The sequence below is a fragment of the Aquarana catesbeiana genome, linkage group LG06 (assembly GCF_042186555.1).
Source record: "Aquarana catesbeiana isolate 2022-GZ linkage group LG06, ASM4218655v1, whole genome shotgun sequence".
NCBI lineage: Eukaryota > Metazoa > Chordata > Amphibia > Anura > Ranidae > Aquarana > Aquarana catesbeiana.
Genome location: NC_133329.1, coordinates 57,390,836 through 57,410,388, shown reverse-complemented (window position 1 = coordinate 57,410,388; position 19,553 = coordinate 57,390,836). Strand labels below are relative to the sequence as shown.

At 44.1% G+C, this 19,553-nt stretch overlaps 1 protein-coding gene across 1 annotated transcript in view; it reads right to left on the bottom strand.

The window, feature by feature from the left end:
• Positions 1–1,078: 1,078 nt before the first annotated feature.
• DOC2A (double C2 domain alpha) overlaps positions 1,079–19,553 on the bottom strand; it is a 113,844-nt gene continuing 95,369 nt past the window's right edge. Inside the window, exons 9-11 of the mRNA XM_073635951.1 lie at positions 18,843–18,924; positions 14,463–14,559; positions 1,079–13,328 (exon numbers count right to left, since the gene is read on the bottom strand). Of these exons, the coding sequence (XP_073492052.1) occupies positions 13,192–13,328; positions 14,463–14,559; positions 18,843–18,924 (316 nt within the window). The 3' untranslated portion in view covers positions 1,079–13,191. The remainder of the gene's footprint in view (positions 13,329–14,462; positions 14,560–18,842; positions 18,925–19,553) is intronic.

The following is a 19,553-nucleotide window of genomic DNA, read 5'->3' as shown; positions in this document are numbered from 1 at the left end:
TGTTTCTCTGCAGCAAGGACTGGAAGACTTGTCAGGATAGAAGGAAAAATGGATGGGGCAAAATACCATAATTTGAAGAAAATCTGCTGCTCTCTGCCAGATAGTTGTCAATGGGAAGAAGGTTTACCTTTCAACATGACAATTACCCAAAGCACACGGCAACAATGAGCACATGGTGGTTGTAGGAGAAGGCGGGGAATGTCCTTGCATGGCCTAGTCAGAGCCCAGACTTAAACCCCCATTGTAAATCTGTGGAATAGAAGACTGCAGTCCACAAACGGTCACCATCAAATTTAACTGAACTTGAGCAAGTCTGCAAAGTAGAGCGGGCAAATATTGCAAGGTCTAGATGTGCAAAGTTAGTAGTATAGACAAATCCCAACAGACTAAAGGCTGGAAATAAAGCAAAAGGTGGTTTAACAAAATACTGACATAAGGGGGTAATCCTTTTTCCAACTCAGTGATTCTGTTTTTGATTTTTTTTTCCTGACATTTTGGAGTTATATCTTTCACTTGGATGTTATAAGTTGTGCTGAGTAAATACAGCTGAACAAAACAAAAAATTGTGTCTGTCTTCATTTCAGGCTAAAAAGGAACAAAATGTCATTATTTTAAAGGTGGGGGGGTTGATTCTTTTCTATACCCGCTGTATGAAAAATTCTAAAACAAAGTTACATTCAGTCTGTACCTTTCTCATCGGGGTCTCCAACAGACTCCCCCTTACACCATGATTCCCACTGGAGTGCCCCCTTACATCTGAGTCCTATTATCAGAGTCCACGTCAGACTCCCACCTTACATCAAGGTCCCCATCAGAGCAGAGGCAGAGACTGTGCACATCAGTGTTGGGCTAGATAAAACCTTGTAGCGGGCCAGATGTGGCCTGTGGGTTGTAGTTTGGAGACCCCTGGAGTAAGGAATGGTAAACATCCCTGACGGTTTCCTTTTTTTTGTCCCAAAATGTTTTCTCTGGAGATGTTTCATGTATGCCTATGGGCTTGTGTGTGGGGGGGGTCTGTGTAGATTTCTGTAGCATGTTCCGTCCGGTGTGAGAACACATGACTCAGACTCAGAGTGGGTCAATTTTTTGCCTTTATTGAGTGCAGTTATCAGAAGGAGACTGTGACATGCAAATACAGAGTGTGCAGCCTCCATCACACCCCAATCCAAACCTGACACAAACAAACACAAAGCACAACCAGCCGCGTGCCGTCCGCTCTTATGAAAACGCCCCAAACCCTCTTCCCGGGGAGAGATACCCAGCCGTCACCATCCTTCCTAGGTCATGGACAGAAGTGGCGCCCAACCAATGACTCATTCTCATCTTTAATCATTCTACATACAAGTTTTTGTTACATAAAAAACATTTTACGTTGAGAGTTCCTTGCAGTAAAAGGTCCACTTACTCTCCCCTTTCACAAATTTAATTAGTAGACCCCTTTTTTTTTTCCATGGTGCCTAGCTGAGGATGACATAACACTCTATCCGCTTACATCCCGGAGAATAGAGAGCAACCAAAAGCTCAAGAGAAGCTGCTTTTGCAATGGACTGTATTGTCTTCTCAACTGGAGTTTTCCTGGATGGACACTGATGCAAAAGACGGTGATAGGGGAAGGTAAGTATACATTTGACACCGACTGCCAGTAGATGATTTGTAAAGGGGTCCTGGCCAATTTGGGTGGAGCTTACATTTAACTTGAAGGTCTGCTTTAAATTCAGAACAACTTACACATTTCTGTATGGAGACGTTCACCCTCCTTTATCCCATTTGAAGCCTTTAAGTTGGTTTCGCTACTTCAACATGTTCTTGGTAACATAATTTTGTACTGGAGATCTCCTACTTTTTAGATTCTACTTGGGGGGGATCAACATATCAGATTCCCTTCTATGAAATACTTTAAGTGACATACATCTCTACCTCTGCCCTATGTGTGTTAGTCGCCCAAAAGAAGCTCCTACTCCATTTTGGGGCGACAAGCTTCACACTATTTTGAAAGCTGCGTTTTGCCACAGTTGTGTTATGCAACAATCGTGGCTAAATCCCACCATGTACCGGGGGGTTCCATTTAGAATGAATAACACCCAAACGTGCGTTGTGCATTTTGCACCGATTGCTACGTGAATCACGGGCAGAATTATGGCGGTTCCAAATTGCCAAGCGTGAATGGGGCCTAATTGCTGACCTCTTTCTGATAATGCTAGACTTCACTGGCTGCATACTTGCTCTGGGTTGGGTAGAAAGCACTGAATGGAATTAGACAGCCAGCCAGCATTTTTAAAAGGAGGTCATCAAAGGCAGCCTATGTCTTTTTTTATGCTTTAAATTGGCTGTGAAAGATATAACTCCTTCAGGGTCCATTTTCATCATTGGGCTATGTCATAAAGGCAGCTTATTCAAAATGAATGTGCGACCAATGCACTATTTCTGGCAGCGCGTTTGCCTGCAAAGTGCACTGGGGCACAAATGAAAAATAATTGGCACTGCATCTCATCATTGCATGTAATGTGCATTGCCTTGAGTTTTTGCAACATAAATGGACCCCAAAGGATAAGGCAGGCCATACAAGCTGCAGATTTCTTTCCTGCAACTACGGGTTGCAGGAAAGAAATTTGCACGATTCCCCCATCAACACAGACAGTGCTGACAGGGGAATTCGCAATTGGCTTCTCCCAGCGGGGGGCGGGCAGAGGCGCCATCTCCGCTGGGAGAAGCCAGTGATTATTGCTAGCCGCTTGGGATAATCTCAAGCGAATCTGGCAGGCTGATTGTACCCAAGTTAATCGATCAACTTGATACATTCAGTCTGCCCATTAACGTTCAAATCTCAGCCGGTTCCTGCTGAACCAACCAAGGTTCGAACTGTGTATGGCCGGCCTAACTGTCGCTTTGCCCTAAAGGCGTTCCTTGCAGATCAGGTTTGCGTTTAGATCAAATTGCTTTTTCCCAAAAGCAATTTTTTTCATCTTTCATGTAGCTAGTGCCAGAGAATAAACGTCAAAAAAGTTTCTGCCGCGTACACACGGTCGGACTTGCCAACGGGACAGGCTCCGTCGGCATTTCCGACTGACAAATTTAGAGCATGTTCTAAGTCCGTTGGAAATGCCGACAGAAAAAGTCCAATGGGGCATACACACGGTCGGATTATCTGACCAAAAGCTCCCATCGGACTTTTTCTGTCGGAAATTCCGACCATGTGTACGCGGCATAAGGGGCACCAAGATGATTTTTGCTTCAATCACTTTTGTTTAGGATTCCACAGATGGCAACCAATTGACCTTTGAAGATGCTCAGTCTTCCAGCCTTCCTTCTAATCTTGACCTACATGCAATAAGCACTTCGCCTTGAGCTTTGTAAAGACATTTATCCTTGAACTTTGGGGTGTTTTTTATTACAGAAACATGAGGATCTCACATATACAACTTCACAACACACAGGAGGCTCAAACATGTTCAACCACCATGTGTAATTTTCCCGTAATAGGCTTCTCCTTTGTCTCCTGGAACTGTTGCCTATGGCTTCAGATTATTAAACTGGGCAGGCGGCACGTTCTGCCGTCTACTCTGAATAAGCTTCAGGTCAAATGATATCCAAAGAGCCAGTGGATTGAAAAAATTCAAGACAACATTACATGCAGAAGCATGAACTCGTTTCTTGGAAAAAGATCTTCAAACTGGCCAACCAGAAATGATAGCAATGACCATCATAGGCACCAAAAGAAATAGGATATAGGAAGTAAACGTTGCCAATGGGAGCTACCAGTGCCGCCACCCCCTTCTGAAAACACAAGCTCCCTGTCTTATATCTCTATCCCCTGTCTTCAAAATCAATAGATCAATTGTGTCAGACTAATTTTAGAAACCTTTGTATTTGTTCCGGGTTAGTGATGATGCCAAACAGCTACCATTTCCGGAAAGGGTCAGCAATGGCTGTCTCCATTTTTTTATTTTCTGAGAGATACCTCTCGTCTGAACAAATTACAACTATAAGGTTTCAGATGGATCATGTCTCTCCATCAGACATAAAAAAGTCAACTAAAATATATTTAAAGCTAAAACTTTTTTTTGTTTTTTTTACATTTAGGATAGAGTGAAGTTTTAAACCCCTGTCAAGCTTTTTGACACAACAGGAAGTGAGGGAAATTCCCTCTTAGTTATCTAGTGTCCCCATTGGATTAAATTTCCCCTCTATTCTTGCTCTGGTGACAACTCAAAATTTTGGATCTTTCTTGACTTTCAGTCCCGGTGGCAATGGTTACCAGGATATATAGGGAGAGTAAACTGCCCCAGGGAGAACACAGACCAATAAAGCCTCAAGTGATGAGGAACATGCATTACTCAAAGGGTTGCTGCCAAACTAGACCATTATTAATTACCCACCCTTCTGTCTGGTCCAGATTTCATTATTTTGATCTTATTCAGTCCTAAGGGTCCATTCAAACCTGAGCGTTTCGGATCGATAAGCTCCAAAACACTCAGCATCCAATAGCCCCTGGGTTTTCACTTCTGCTTGTTCACACCTGAGTGTAGTATCACTTTAGGCTCGAAAACGTACATGAACTTCTTTTGAGCTACAAGCATCAAGTGTATTTGGTGCCTGCACGTTTTAGACTGCACGTTTTTCAACGCACCCATTGAAGTCTACTGTGGGCCAAAAATGCTTGAGAATTGTAGCTCAAGAGGAGCTTATGTCCTTTTCCCATAGTAACTAACTTTTCAGTGGATAAAAAAAAAAAAACTCAAACCTGAGATTCCTTTGAAAATGCCTGTACAAAAGCTCAAAATAAAAAAAAAAAAAAACGGTAAAACTCCCAAAGACACTCAGTTCAAGTGTGAATCCCTGAAAAAGGGGGCCTTTGCAACCCCTAGAACGTATCTTTGTTTGGTGAGTGCACATAAAAGTTTGTTCTGAACTTTTATAAGTGGAGTGGGACTTCTATCCTTGATCCTGTAGCAATAAAAACATGACAGGGATTGTGACTACACCCCGCTCTATCCAAAACAACAACAAAAAAACAAATTTTAGTTTAAATACCCTTGAATTTCTTACAATAGCAATGGCTGACAAGCTGGACTGTCTACCTTATGAGTGAGTTATACATTCGTTGGCCTTCACCATCTAGCCCTTCTGTTATCCAGCATAATCTATTTAACCAATGGGACAACCACAGTGATACATTCAGAGAAGACAGCCCAACTTGGTGATGTCTATTAAGGGTTCTTTATATCCAGGTTGTAGTATCTCTAGTAGTAGCTAGTTACATTTCAACTGAACTTGTTCTGTAATGTTGAAGATGTTAAAGTTGAGCTGTGGCCACCTACAAACATGTCCCCACTCTTCCCCCTACTCCTAAGCAATGTCTCGGTTGTTCTAACACACACCAGTAGCTATCTTATTCCCCGGTCCTTCCAAGATCTCCAATCTTCACCGCTGGAATGTGGACAGGGACTTCTAGCAGTGCCCATGTCCCATCTTGATGACTTGGATGTTGGTTCTACACCGAGCACAGTGCAGGCACCATGATTTCGACAGTGGGGACAGCAACAAGACCGGTCCTCACATCTGAAACCAGCAGGGCAGAAGATCACAGGTCCACGGATTAAGGTACTAGTATGTGTTGGAACCATTTTTTTTTTTCTTTAAATGAGATACAAATTGCCTAAAAAGTGGGGGCATTAGTGATCTATTTCTTACAAGGCCATAGTTGCGCTTCACCATGCTGTCTTAAAGTGGTTGCAAACCTCAGACATGAAATATGAACAAAACATATCCCTCTATAGTGTGTATTTGTCTCAATTAAGAGCACTGTCACTTTTGTCTGCTGCCTCGTTCCTCTGCTATCAGCATGAATAACTTCTGTCAAGTTTTCCTGACACCAAAAGAAAAAATGGTCACAGCGGAGGGACCTCCAGCTGATTGTCAGCCTCAGCTCTGTTTCTGTGTGAAGGGGGGTGTGCCCCTTTCCTCCAATTAGCTCTCAGAGCTCTCCTCACTGAGCTCTACAGAATGTAACTTCAGCTGTCCACCCACTTTTTTTCTGAACTCTCAGACAAGCCTTATAATTCAGCACTTTTAATGGATGTAGAGAGGACTGCAGATAGACAAGTATAACCTATGTAGGAGGATCTGTTTCATCTCCATGTAGGCCAGTCACTTCAGTGGTTATATGGAAGGGTTTACAACCACTTTAACTTCTTTACCCAGGAAAATTGACAACTTACACTTTCAACCATGTAGCTCAGTTAGACCTTATGACACAATTGACACTGGAATATGTTAATCAGAAAAGCGTATATTCATAACTTTTAACATCTCCAGTCATCTTCTTGGACCATCAGAGCATTTCATGACACCATGGTGCTTAGCATGAGCTGGATATAAATGCTGGGGTAAGATCCCAACACTTCAACTGGGGAGGGGGGGGGGTACTTAGATGAGCCATGAAACGTCTCCAACATTGCTGAACTAGTCCAGTTTTTATGTAACTAACTACCTCCAGTCAACTTGGTCATGACTCCGAAAACACTGTTTTTTTTTTTTTAACTTTTTCCAAATCCTAGAACACCACCCCTCAGACTACCAACTGATCACCTTATAAACCGTTGACCTTAACACCCGAGCTTCAGAACAGTCATATCTTTGATCTTTGCCTAGCCCGCTTTTTTCTTTTATCACCATCAACACTTGTTATAAACCTCGAAACAGAAGAGTAATAAAATTACAAAAAACACAAGTTTGCATAAATGCAGTGCCTGCGTGCGTATCTTGAGCACTGACTCACACCCCAGTATACAAAAAACAGATCCCCCCCTCCCCGCCACCTCCCACCCAATGTACAAAACAAGTAGTCACAAAACAGTGAAAAAAGGAAAAAAACGTGCAAACGAGTGAGTGTATGGGATGTGTGCATAGCCCAGAGATGCATGTGCATAGTTGTGTGTTACATGGGTACAGCGACAGTTGGCGTATGTCTTCACACACTTGGTGTAGCCTGTTTGCAGTCCGGTCAGGGAGTACTTGTCCAGTGTGCGGTCTATGATATTGAAATTCTACGCTAGACCTTGCAGGTTTTCAAAAGTGATTTACTGTGATTGGAAATGTGTTTACAGATTTCTCCAGCTTTGCGTCAAAGGCCTTGCTGGCAGTTGATACTGTGCCCAGGGCTTTTTGGAGGGTCAAAATCCACCACAGAGACAGTTTCCTATTCTCAGTAGACTTAATCATTGCTGCCTATGAATGTTCTGCTCAGTATGGTGACACAAATAGAAATTCTAACTTTTTTTTTAGGTAGCGCTAGAGCTATCACACTGCAATTCTGTATAATTGTTCCTAACACTAGGGTCGGTTTTGGTGAGAGCCAACTAATCTATGAAACCAAATTAGAAATGAGGAAGAAAAGCCAGCACAGCTTTTAGGACTAAGGACTTTTAGGACACAGGACACGACTTTTAGGACACAGCTTAGGGACTAAGCCTAGCAAATTCTGGAGCCATGTACAGAATACAAAGAATATAATTTATATGCCATACGTTTGTGTAAACTTGACCATCACACCTTCCTATATGGCCAAAGGTAAATTCATGTTTTTCCAGTGAATGCTACACCTGACCTTACAAAGACCTTCTAGACAATTGTGCTCTTACAACCTTGTGGTTGGTGAAAACCCTTTCCTGTTCCAACATGCCTGTGCCCTGTGTACAAAGCCAGCACCCCAAAGACGTGGTTTGACCACTTTAGGGTGGAGGAACTTGAGTGGCCTACACAAAGCTGAGCCCTACTGTCGGGCCTGGATCTGACCTTACAAACAGCTGTGTCTGGTGATGTCTCTTCTTGCTGAGAAACATGGTATGCTGGACAGCTCCCTGGACAATTCCTTGAATGATCCTACCTTGAACTTTTTATTGAACTTTAAACTACTTACTCCTCCCATGAACTTCCTATTTAGGCCATGCCTTTGAACGTCTTGTTTGCCAGGTTATTGTGCTCCCTCCAGCCAAAATCTCGCTCTTGTCTCTGTCCGTCTGTATCTTTACTACCACTCGTTACCAACATTTGGCATGTTCTTCTACTACACTTCTGTTTGATCCCAACCTGCAACCACTCATTACCGACCTTTGGCTTGTTTATTGACTATGCTTCTGCTTATCCCTACCTGCTTATCTTCTATTGGCTCCTGGCTTGCTCACCTCCTGGTGGGGCAATCCTGAGGCCTGGGACCTGGTACTAACATGCAGTAAAATCCATCCCCACCATCAGGAGCACTGGTGAACACCGGTTAGTACTTAGACCCCAGATGAGCACCTGTCATCCGCCAGAGTGACCTGTTTCTGTACTTAAACAGCTGGTCGGTGGGAGCCCCACTACCGCTATAGCTACTGGCCTCTAAGCCTGACTCCAGATCCTGAAACTTGCTGAATACCTCTGGACGAGTTGAAATGTGAACCAGATATTTTCATCTAACATCAGTACCTGACCTCACAAATGAGCACATATTCCTACAGTCACTCCAAAATCTTGTGGAAAGCCTTTCCAGAAGAGCAGAGTCTGTTATAGCCACACATGGAGACAACTTCATATTAATGCCCATGGTTTTGGAATGAGATGGGCAACAAGCCCACAAAGGTCAGGTAGTGTCTTGATCAAAATCATCTCTTGGCTAAACGGCCACAAACTCCCACAGATACTTCCCAAAGTCTTGTGGAAAGCCTTCCCAGAAGAATGGAGGTTGTTGCTACAAAGAAAGGGGAAAGTGAACCCATATTAATGCCCATGGTTTTGGAATGGGATAGGCAACAAGCCTACATAGGTGTGATGGTCAGGTGCTGTCTTGGCCAAAATAATCTCTTGGCCAAATGGGCACAAATTCCCACAGATACTCCACAATGTTTTGTGGAAAGCCTTCCCAGAAGAATGGAGGTTGTTGCCACAAAGGAAGTAGAGAGTGACCTCCATATTAATGCCCATGGTTTTGGAATGGGATGTCTAACAAAAACACACTTTTAGTAGAGAGAAGAAGAATTGAAGCTTCTGACATTTTTTTATTTGGTGTTTGCGCCTTTCTCAAGCGCACTCATCATTTCTCGCACAGGTGTCACAGGGACAGGAAGTGAGAAAAAAAAAAAAAAATCACCCCAATGAGATCACAGAGAGAAATGACAAGCTTCATGAAAATCAAACCTTTTCTGTTTTATGAAATACCTAAATAGAAAATGCCTTTAAAATTAAGGGATACCTATGAGCTACCAACACTGTGTCCACCATAGAAAAAAACATTATGCCCACTCCTGAAATCACCTGTCTCTGTGGCAGAAGCATTTCCTCCTTTTTCCGGTAACATTTTACCATAAAAGCCCTCTAATGGACCTTGGTGCAGTGTCAACCCCTTGGAGATACAAGCCTTTACTGCTAGGCCACTGTTTGCTTCTACTGGCAGGCAGCAGAAGCTGTCTATTAAAAACAGTAAGGGTAAAGGGGCTTGGCCTAATTCTAAGCAGATGTCAGGGAACAAATGAGACAACTATGTGGAAAGTAAGGTAAGCCTGTATCTCATTGGTAAAAAGCATTAAAAACAACATTTTTCCCCTTGAGAAGTAAGGTTTATGGTGGGCCATATTGTCCTACTGAGGTACCATTGTGTAACATGGAATCGCGTATTACTATCTTAAATATTTATCTGTTGGGTTGGGTTTGACCTCCTGTAGGGTCTCCACTGCTGCCCAGGCCACCTCAGAGAGGATATCTGTCCCACCTCCCAGTCTTTTGAGTCATCGGCCTTTGCAAAAGACCAAGTTCTTCATTTTAGAACACATAGGAAGGGGATTATAGAAAATAGGTTTTAAGGTGGTGATTTTTTTTTTTCTACGTCTACATCTAAACCATCTGAGATTGGGCACACAGGTGAGTGCGTGTCCCGTACATGGCTATTTAATTACTGCATAGTAAATCGTAGGAACAAAGTAATTCGTACAACGTGTCTTCCATGTGCGTTTTCTTTAAATGACAGATGGAGATGCCAGATACAAATACTGATCATCAGCATAAGTGTTTACTTTGGTGCCTGAGGCCTTAATATCAGCATGTGCTTGTAGTAAAAATATTGATTCTGTGCAAGCTTTTTTAGAGTTTTGTACATTAATACTGACAAGGAACTATTTACTTGCTACATTTTTTATAATTTTCTTCAGCCATTCTTGTAATTAACACACTCCTGCCACGCCGAGTAGTCAATGTGGGGACACCAGTACTGACCATTGGAACTACCTGCGTCACTTGTCCAAGGACTGGACTATGAAACAGTCTCATAGTCCACCGTGATGTATATAAACACCTTTCCTGTAGGCTCTTGGTACTTGAAACAAGTTGGATCGACAGTACTGTGTAATTGAATGAGCTTGACTGCATACCACTGCACTCTCTGTCTTTCTGCTGCATTGGGGTATTGAGGGAATAAAATTATAGAGTGCAGTGCAGCAAAACGGAAATAATTATTGTAATGATAAAAAGGTCCCAACATCGGCCTTTAGAACAATGTCATGTGTCAGCCTCCCTGTGTTTCTGATATGATAAAGCGCCTCAAACAAGCTTGACAGATCACTTACAGATTAGTCGTACTGAGCCGCCATGGGAGCTGGCTGCAATGGGGCCCTCATTAAATCCAATTTATAAATGCAAATCACAGATAATAAGAAAAGAAAGGGGAAGCTGGCTAATCCGCTCCAAAGAGCATGCTGTAGAGCGGGAATGATAAGAGCGGGGCCAAAGAGGAAGACGGGGCCTCAGAGATTAGAACATTAGCTCTGCTTCATCTGAGGTGGAATAATATTAGGTTTACATTTAGATACACTGGTGACAGGAGGCTGCTAATTGCTACCTTGCTTTGTTCTGGATAAAAATGGAGATTTGTACCCCCTACGTGGCAGTTTCAGGATATATCTATATGTGGAAAGCAGTTTAATCCCTGCTGGGTTTAAAGCAGGTCTAGTCACTTTCATAATACTACAAAACCACCTCGGGGTCATTCATGAAAAATAAAATAAAGGATTATGTAAAAAGGACAGTTTTTGCCACCGGACTATTTTGGAAATAACTGCATATGTTTGCTGATGTGTTGGGTTGGCCATAGTGGAGCCATGTTGCAAAGCATTGACAATGGATGTTGGTGTGTTGCCCATAGAGTAGCTATGTTGATCACTGACAGATGTGTTGGCCTGTTGGCTTGGCTGTGCTGTACCATATTGGCAGTGTTTCTTCATGTGTTGGGTGGGCCACAGTACAGCCATGTTGTGCCACGTCAACAATGTTTGTTGATGTATTGGCCATAACGCAACGATGTTGAGGACTGACAGGTGTGTTAGCACTTTGGTTTGACCATTGTATAACTGTGCTGTATGAGATTGGCAGCGTTTGTTGATGTGTTGGGTGGGCCATAGCGGAGCCATGTTGTGCTGCATCAACAATGTGTGTTGATGTGTTGGCCATAAAGCACCAGGTTGGGCACTGACAGGTAAGGTGATGTGTTGGTTTGGCCATTGCACAGCTGTATTGTATTAGACTGGCAGTGCACGTTGATGTGTTAGTTGGCTAAAGCAAAACCATGTTGTGTTGCATTAAAAACAGTATGGATGTGTTGCTTTGGCCATACTGCCCTTACGCAGGGCACTGTATTGTCTTGTTGGGTTGATGGTTTGGGATGGTTACACAGAAGCCATGTTGTGCTGCATTGATAGCATGTGCTGTGTTGGCTATTGAGTGTTCATTTGCACATAACTGACTATATGTTGATGCATTAGGTTGGGCATATAACAGCTATGTTGCATTAGATTAGCAGTGTATGTTGATGTCTTGATTGGCCATAGAGGAGCTATGCTAGTCATAGCAGACTATGTATGTGCTGACTAGTTGCATTGGCCATAGAGGAGTTAAAATTCACAATGGATATTGGTAGGTTGGGTTTTCCATAGTTAAGCAATGGTGTGCTGGATTGACCATATGTTTTAATATGTTGGCATGGCCACCAAACAACCATCTTGTGTTGAGTAGACAACATGTATGTGTGTTGCATTGACTATACAGCAGCCATGTGATGCATAACTGACACTATGGGGTACATTTATAAAGCAGTCACTGATGAAATGACTGATGAACTAATCACTGTCATTTCAAACTCATGCAACTTGAAGATTCACCTGCAGTAAATGTTTGGTGAATGTAGATTCACTGCTTTAAAAAGACCCCCCTATATATTGATGTGTTAATTTGGCCATAAAGAAGCTATGCAAGGCAATACTGAAAATGCATGTTGACTGGTCGTATTGGCTATAGAAGTGTTATTTTTCACAAGGGATATTGATGGGTTTGGTTGACCATAGAGCAGCCATGTTTCAAAGTGGATGTTAATGGGTTGAATTGAACAAAGAGCAGCCATGTTTCAAAGTGGATGTTGATAGGTTGGATTGAACAAAGAGCAGCCATTTTCACAATGGATGTTGATGGGTTGGATTGATCATAGAGTAGCCATGTTTTGCAATAGATTTTAGTAGGTTGGGTTGACCCTAGAGCAGTCATGTTTCTCAATGGATGTTGATGGGTTGGGTTTACCATAGAGCAGTTATGTTTTACAATGGATGGTGAAGGGTTGGATTGATAATAGAGCAGCCATGTTTTGCACTATATGTTATTAGGTTGGACTGACTATAGAGCAGCCATGTTCCACAATGGATATTGATGGTTTGGGTTGAAAGTAAAGAAGCCATGTTTTGCAATTGATGTTGAAGTGTTGACCATAGTAGTGCTATCTTGTTTTGAATAGACAATATGTGCTGTATGTTGGGTTAGGTATAGAGCAGCTAAGTTGTGTACAAATAACAGAGTGTACATTATTTTGTACAACTGGACTGATATTCCCAACCTTATGGATAAATTCCTTTTACTGGCTGGGAGTATCCCGTCTAAAGACAGCGAAACGGAAAAGGGCTTGAGAAGAAATGGATATCTTCTTATAGCATAGACAATGAACATGCCCATCCCTCAAAAAGTCATGAGGCTCCCAGCGTCGGCCATCTTGTATAATCCCACGCCATGAAATTTTCACCTCATAGACAGAAATGCGTTGAGTGATGTGGGTGCGCAAGTGTGTGTTGCCTGCTCTCTGCCCTTGTTCTTCGGCTGTCTCCGGCTTCGGAGAATAGGCATTCCTCAGTCGGTGTAGGTGGATCCCGGGAGCTCACTGGTGAGCGTGTGCCAGTGCTCTGCCCTCTGATTAGTGGAAGAGAGACACTCCATCCAGTGCTTTAGACACTCCCCTTTGGAGTTTACGCTAAGGGTCACTCCCCCTGTAAGAAAAACAGTGTGAGGGGTGCATGGCAACTTAGTGGGGATTGGTAGATTGACTTATCAGGGAAGGCTTCAGAAACCTTTCCACAAAGAACATGAAAACTGGGACATTTGTTGTCATGTGGCCATAGAAATACAAATGCTGGTATATGCAGGCCTCTTTGAAGATGACCTATACTTAATTGTGAACATTAAACTTTTCTACCGTGTTTGATGGGAGGGTTAGAAAAAAAACAATGGAAAGACTGCAATTTTTTTCTTGCTTGGATAAAAAGCTGCTCTGTCTCCTCCTCCAGTGCTTTTCAGAAAAGCAGATGCTTAAACTTTCTGCTGAAAGTGCAGGCAAGCCAAGCTACACTTTCATCCTCCCCTTCATCAGGGATCATCTGATCAAATGTCTAGGGTTATGGTTATTTGAGCAGTACGGAAGGAAGCATAAAGCTGCATTTTATCCAAGATGCACCTTGGATCTTGTATCGTTCCTTATTTTTCCATCTCACCAAGACTAATTGAATAGTGGTCTATAAATATTTGAATATAAGTCACCTTCAAAAAGGCATTGCATAATGTAGTGATAATTTACAAAGTGCAGTATGATGAGTGAATACCCATGTAAGAAGTGGCAGAAAAAAACTGCCCCTTGGTGGCTCCTAAGCCACATCCTAGATCAGCCACTCTCAACCAAGGTTCCTTCAGGAGCAGCTAGGGGTTCCTCCAACTGTGGCTAAATGACCTCCCATTTGATGATGCCTGCATAATTCCAGGTCCAACGCCACTTGGCAGAGTGGTATGACTGCAAGAATATCATTCTGGCCAGTAAGGGGGGGGGGGGGGGGGCATTGTTCCCACTTACCACCACCAATGTAGGGGGCGTTCTTCCCACTTACCACCACCAATGTAAGGGGCATTCACACAATGAACCTCGATTGACTAATCTTATTGGGGTTCTCTGAGATCTGAAAATTATTTCAAGGGTTCCTCTGGGGTATAAAGGTTGAGAAAGGCTGTCCTAGGTGAATCTGTCTAGCTTCAGCATGAGTCACTGCTTGCGAGATAGCATGCAGCTTTTCATGAAGGAATTTAACTTCTCTACAGATTCCTGTTAATTAATTAATATTACTATAATTTCCTACCTATGAAGTCGTTGGATTTTCCCAAGTCATAATCCCATACCGTCACCTCCAGGCTTCTCTTCTGGAGCTCCAACAGGCCGATTTTATAGAAGAATTCCTGGTCAATGAGAAAGGAGACCATGTGATCCAGACCAGTTAGACAGCAAAAACAAATTTAAACCCCACTCACAGGCATACTTTTTAAACCCCACCTACAAGGAGCAGCATACTTCCCTTGATGTCCCTGCTGATTCCTACAAACATGAAAGTTCTATAAGCTTAGAAATGTGAATAGCTCTGCACTATTTCTATAGAAAATTCTGTGGAAAGAAATATAATTTGGAAGGGTAAAAGCTGCTATATAAATAGTTCTAAGAGGTATTCTTTTAAAATAGGACTGGGTGTGATCCCAAATGTCATACTCACCACTTCTGGGATTCAGCACTGGGTCTTACTCACTGGTTACACCCGAAGTGCCGGTACCACGACCAATCAGGAGGCAGTTCTCCTGATTGGTTCATGCTTAAAGGGCCAGGTGACACATTACTATGACTGAGCTGAGCCCCCTGTGTCTCCAACATCTGCCTGTGCCACCTGTGTTTCCAGTGGCTGTCTGTCTCCAGTGACCTCTCCACCTTCTCTGTGACCCCTTTGCACTCCAGTGACCTCAGCACTTCTGTGCCTACAGTGACTCCTGTGCATTCCAGTCGCTCTTGTGTCTCTGGCAACCCCTGCGTCTATTGCAACTCGTATAAATACAATAAACAGCTTTGTGTTTTCAGTGACCCTGGCAACACTGGAGCATCTTGTGTCACGTTGTGACCCCTGTGATTCCAGAGCTTCCTGAGCATCCTGTGTCGCCCCATGACCCCTGTGACTCCACAGCATCCCGTGTCACCCCATGACCCCCTTAACCTTTGTCTTTTCAGTGACCCTTGTGACACTGGAGCATGCTATGTCACGTTTTGACCTCTGTGACTCCAGAGCATCCTGTGTCACCCTGTGATTTCAGAGCATTCTATGTCACGCCATGACCCCTGTGACTCCAGAGCTTCTTGAGCATTCTGTGTCATCCCAGGATCCTTATGACCCCAGGGCATCCTGTGTTACCCCATGATCTCTGTGAGTCCAGAGCATTTTGAGCATCCTGTGTCACCCTGTGACTCCTATGACTCCAGAACATTCTGTGTTAACCTGTGACTTCTGTGAGTCCAGAGCATCCTATGTCATCCTGTGATTTCAGAGCATCCTGTGTCACACTGTGACCCTTATGACTTCAGGGCATCCTGTGTCCCTCCATGACCCCTGTGACCCCAGAGCATTCTGTGTCACCCATGACCCCTAAGCATCCTGTGCCACCCTGTGACCTCTGTGAGTCTAGAGTAGTGGTCTCAAAACTGCGGCCCGGGGGTCAGATGGCCCTTTGCTACCCTTTTTCCGGCCCTTGGACTTGCACTATCCCTCGCATTGATGAGGGACACTATTCCTCCCACTGAAACCAACAATGGGGCATCATTTCTGCCACTGACACCAAAAATGGGGCACTATTCCTCCCCCTGGTATCAAAGGAGGGGCACTGTTTACTCTCACTGACACCAGGACAATTTGTACTCCACTTGGCCACCTAAAAGTTGAAGGACAGCAAACTGACCCTTTGCTTAGAAAGTCTGTAGACCCCTGGTCTAGAGCATCATGTGCCGCCCTCTGACCTCTGTGAGTCTAGAGCATCCTGTGCCACCCTGTGACCTCTGTGAGTCTACAGCATCTTATGCCACCCTGTAACCTCTGTGAGTCTAGAGCATCCTATGCCAACTTGTGACCTCTGTGAGTCTAGAGCATCCTATGCCACCCTGTGACCTCTGTTAGTCTAGAGCATCTTGTGCCACCCAGTGACCTCTGTGAGTCTAGAGCATCCTGTGACCTCTGAGTCTAGAGCATCTTATGCCACCCTGTGACCTCTGTGAGTCTACAGCATCCTGTGCCACCCTGTGACCTCTGTGAGTCTAGAGCATCCTATGCCAACTTGTGACCTCTGTGAGTCTACAGCATCCTATGCCACCCTGTGACCTGTGAGTCCACAGCATCCTGTGACCTCTGTGAGTCTAGAGCATCTTATGCCACCCTGTGACCTCTGTGAGTCTAGGGCATCCTATGCCAACTTGTGACCTCTGTAAGTCTAGAGCATCCTATGCCACCCTGTGACCTCTGTTAGTCTAGAGCATCTTGTGCCACCCAGTGACATCTGTGAGTCTAGAGCATCCTGTGACCTCTGAGTCTAGAGCATCTTATGCCACCCTGTGACCTGTGAGTCTACAGCATCCTGTGACCTCTGTGAGTCTAGAGCATCCTGAGCAACCCATGTCACCCTGTGACTGCAGTGCATCTTGAAAATCCTGTGACCCCCATGATTCAAGAATACCCTGTCTCTTCAGAGAATCTTTTACCTCTGTGACTCCAGTGCTCCCTGAGCATCTCCTTGAAACCTGTATCTGCTCACAGCTTCAGGTATGCTCTTGTATCTCCTACTGTTTCTCTCCCTGTGAATACAAACCTCTGTCTATGACCATGGGCGTAGCATAAGGGGTTGCAGGGGTCACAATCGCAACCCCGCCCCCTGCAACCTCCCTGTCATATTATCATATCCTCCACAAAATCCAGCTCCAATCTGCCCTAGGGCCCCACAGCCACGCTCCAGTACTGGGCTTCTACTTTGCCTTCCACAGTCCACACACCTCTGTTCCCATTGGCTGGGGAGAAGCTGTATGCCATTTCCTGAATGGAGAGGAGAATGGGGTGAGAACAGCCCAGGATTGGGAAGGGTCTGTGCTGTGTGCTGGCAACATGGTATGGTAACCAAGCTCAGCGAGGCAAGAGGAGGAGAGTGCCATCCTGTAGCCATGATGGGACCAATGTCACTGGTGAGGTATGACACTGCTCAGCGTCTCCTAGTCAGTCAGCTGGGATTCTCTGTACCCCCCATTTGGGGATGTCTACTTACCCCACTTCCCTGACAACTGGGGAAAAGACACACACCTCCTGGAGGTGACCTTCCCCCCAACACCTGCCAACACTGACAGAGAAACCTTCAGAAATTGCTAAAACAAATCCCTTAACACCTCCTCGGGGGGGCCCCTGAAGGGCTGCAGGCTCCAGATTTTGTGTCACATGGCTTTGCCCTCGCATATCTAAGTTGCCCCCCCCCCAAAGCCCCCTGACCACCCCCTCCACCCTGCATGCTATGCCCAGCTGTTGAGCTCCTTTCCCATTACAGCACTCTATACTGTTCCTCCTCCGCAGGGCTGAAATCACATTCCTTTACAACACAGCCAGTTAGCCATGATCTGCACATGGTGTATCTGCCTACTGCAACTACACTGCCGTTCCGACCAAGAATTTCACAGGTCAGAAGGGCAACATAAAAGCCAGATACACGCTGTGAAGACTGACAGACTGTGTGTAAAGGAATGTGATTTCAGCCCTGTGAAGTGTGGCGGGGAGCTACATATAGTGCTGGGATGGGAAAGGAGCTCTGCCACGTGACCTGCCAGGGGTCCCTGTCTTATGATTCTCCAGCGGTGATTCCTGTCCTCTGATTCTCCAGCTGTAATCCCTGTCCTCTGATGTAAAGAGGAACTCTGGGAACTCAAAACTCTTAAGCCACTTTAAGTATCTTGGCGTGCGGTGGATGTATCTGCACGCACGTTGGAAGCAGTGGGGGGGGCCCAGGTCAACTATTGCATCAGAGCCCACAAGCTTTAAGCTACACCTCTGTCTATGACACTAAATGCACAAATTAGAAAGGGTTACTAATATATGTAGGAAAAAACACTGCAGTTTGTTGATTCAATGGGTATCCGATCACCTTTGGAGAACAGGAATTAATATTTTCAGCATGCGCTGTAAGGTTTTTTTTTTTTTGCCTGGGTAAACTAGAGTCCTGCTTTAAACTGCAATAATGACTTTGGGGTGGACTCCGCCCAGGGGCGGACTGACCATTGAGCCACTCGGGCACTGCCTGAGGGCCCTGGGCCACTAGGGGGCCCCATCAGGGTTGCCAGCCTCAGTAAAACCAGGGACAGTATGTAAAAATCTGTGTTTTTTTTACATCTGTCTCTGAAATGTCCCTTACCGATATCCTTTTGGTCTAAAAATCCAGAGATTATAGCTGCCCCACTTCTCCAGTACCTTCTCAGCCAATAGAAACATGTCTGTGTATACTGTGTGTATATGTATGTGTATACTGTGTGATTGTATACTGTGTGTGTGTATACTGTGTGGCCCCATAATCTCTGATTGCCTGGGGGCCCCATAATCTCCTATTGCCCGGGGGCCCAATGAGTTGTCAGTCTGCCCCTGACTCCGCCTTTTGTAATGCAGTTTATTACAGACCCCCCTTTTTACCTCATTAAATTCTGGGTTCAGAGTTTTCTTCTTCACAGCTGTTTTGTGCTTGGACTTTTTCTCCACATCCGGTTTCAAGTAGCTGCAGAAGAAAGATGGGACTTGTCAGATCCGGGATTAAGGGGTGTTAAATTTTCCTATATACCATGCAGGACCAGCGACAGTCCCTGGCCCTCTATTGTATGTGATGTATAATTAAAGAAACAATGTTCCACTGATGGGACTTTATAGGTGTCAAATAAGTAGATCAAACATACAGTATAAAGAATAATTTTAAATTGTTATTTATTACTACTATCTAAAACTATACTAATATCTTAAAAACACATTCAACGGTTCATATTAGTACAAATTAAGAATTATTCATAGAGCCAAGTATATATACTCACATACTGTATATCTACCCCTAACCATCCACTGGTCAGCAAAGTATTTAGTATTAATATACTCCTGAATATTACAATTTTTATTATACAGGATTTTTAAAGCTCCAACAGTTTGCACAGCTCATTACAATCTATTTATTCAGTTGTAGCTGATAACAGCGAGATGAGGATAGTGACTGATGTGTTTCGCAGATCCCAGTCTGCTTCATCAGGAAATATGGGAGACATATCTATACATCAAACGTTCTCACCTGTACAGGATGAGGGGCTTCAAGGTGGATGTCTTACAGGGAGAAAACAGGCTATGCAGTTTTCTCAAGGATTG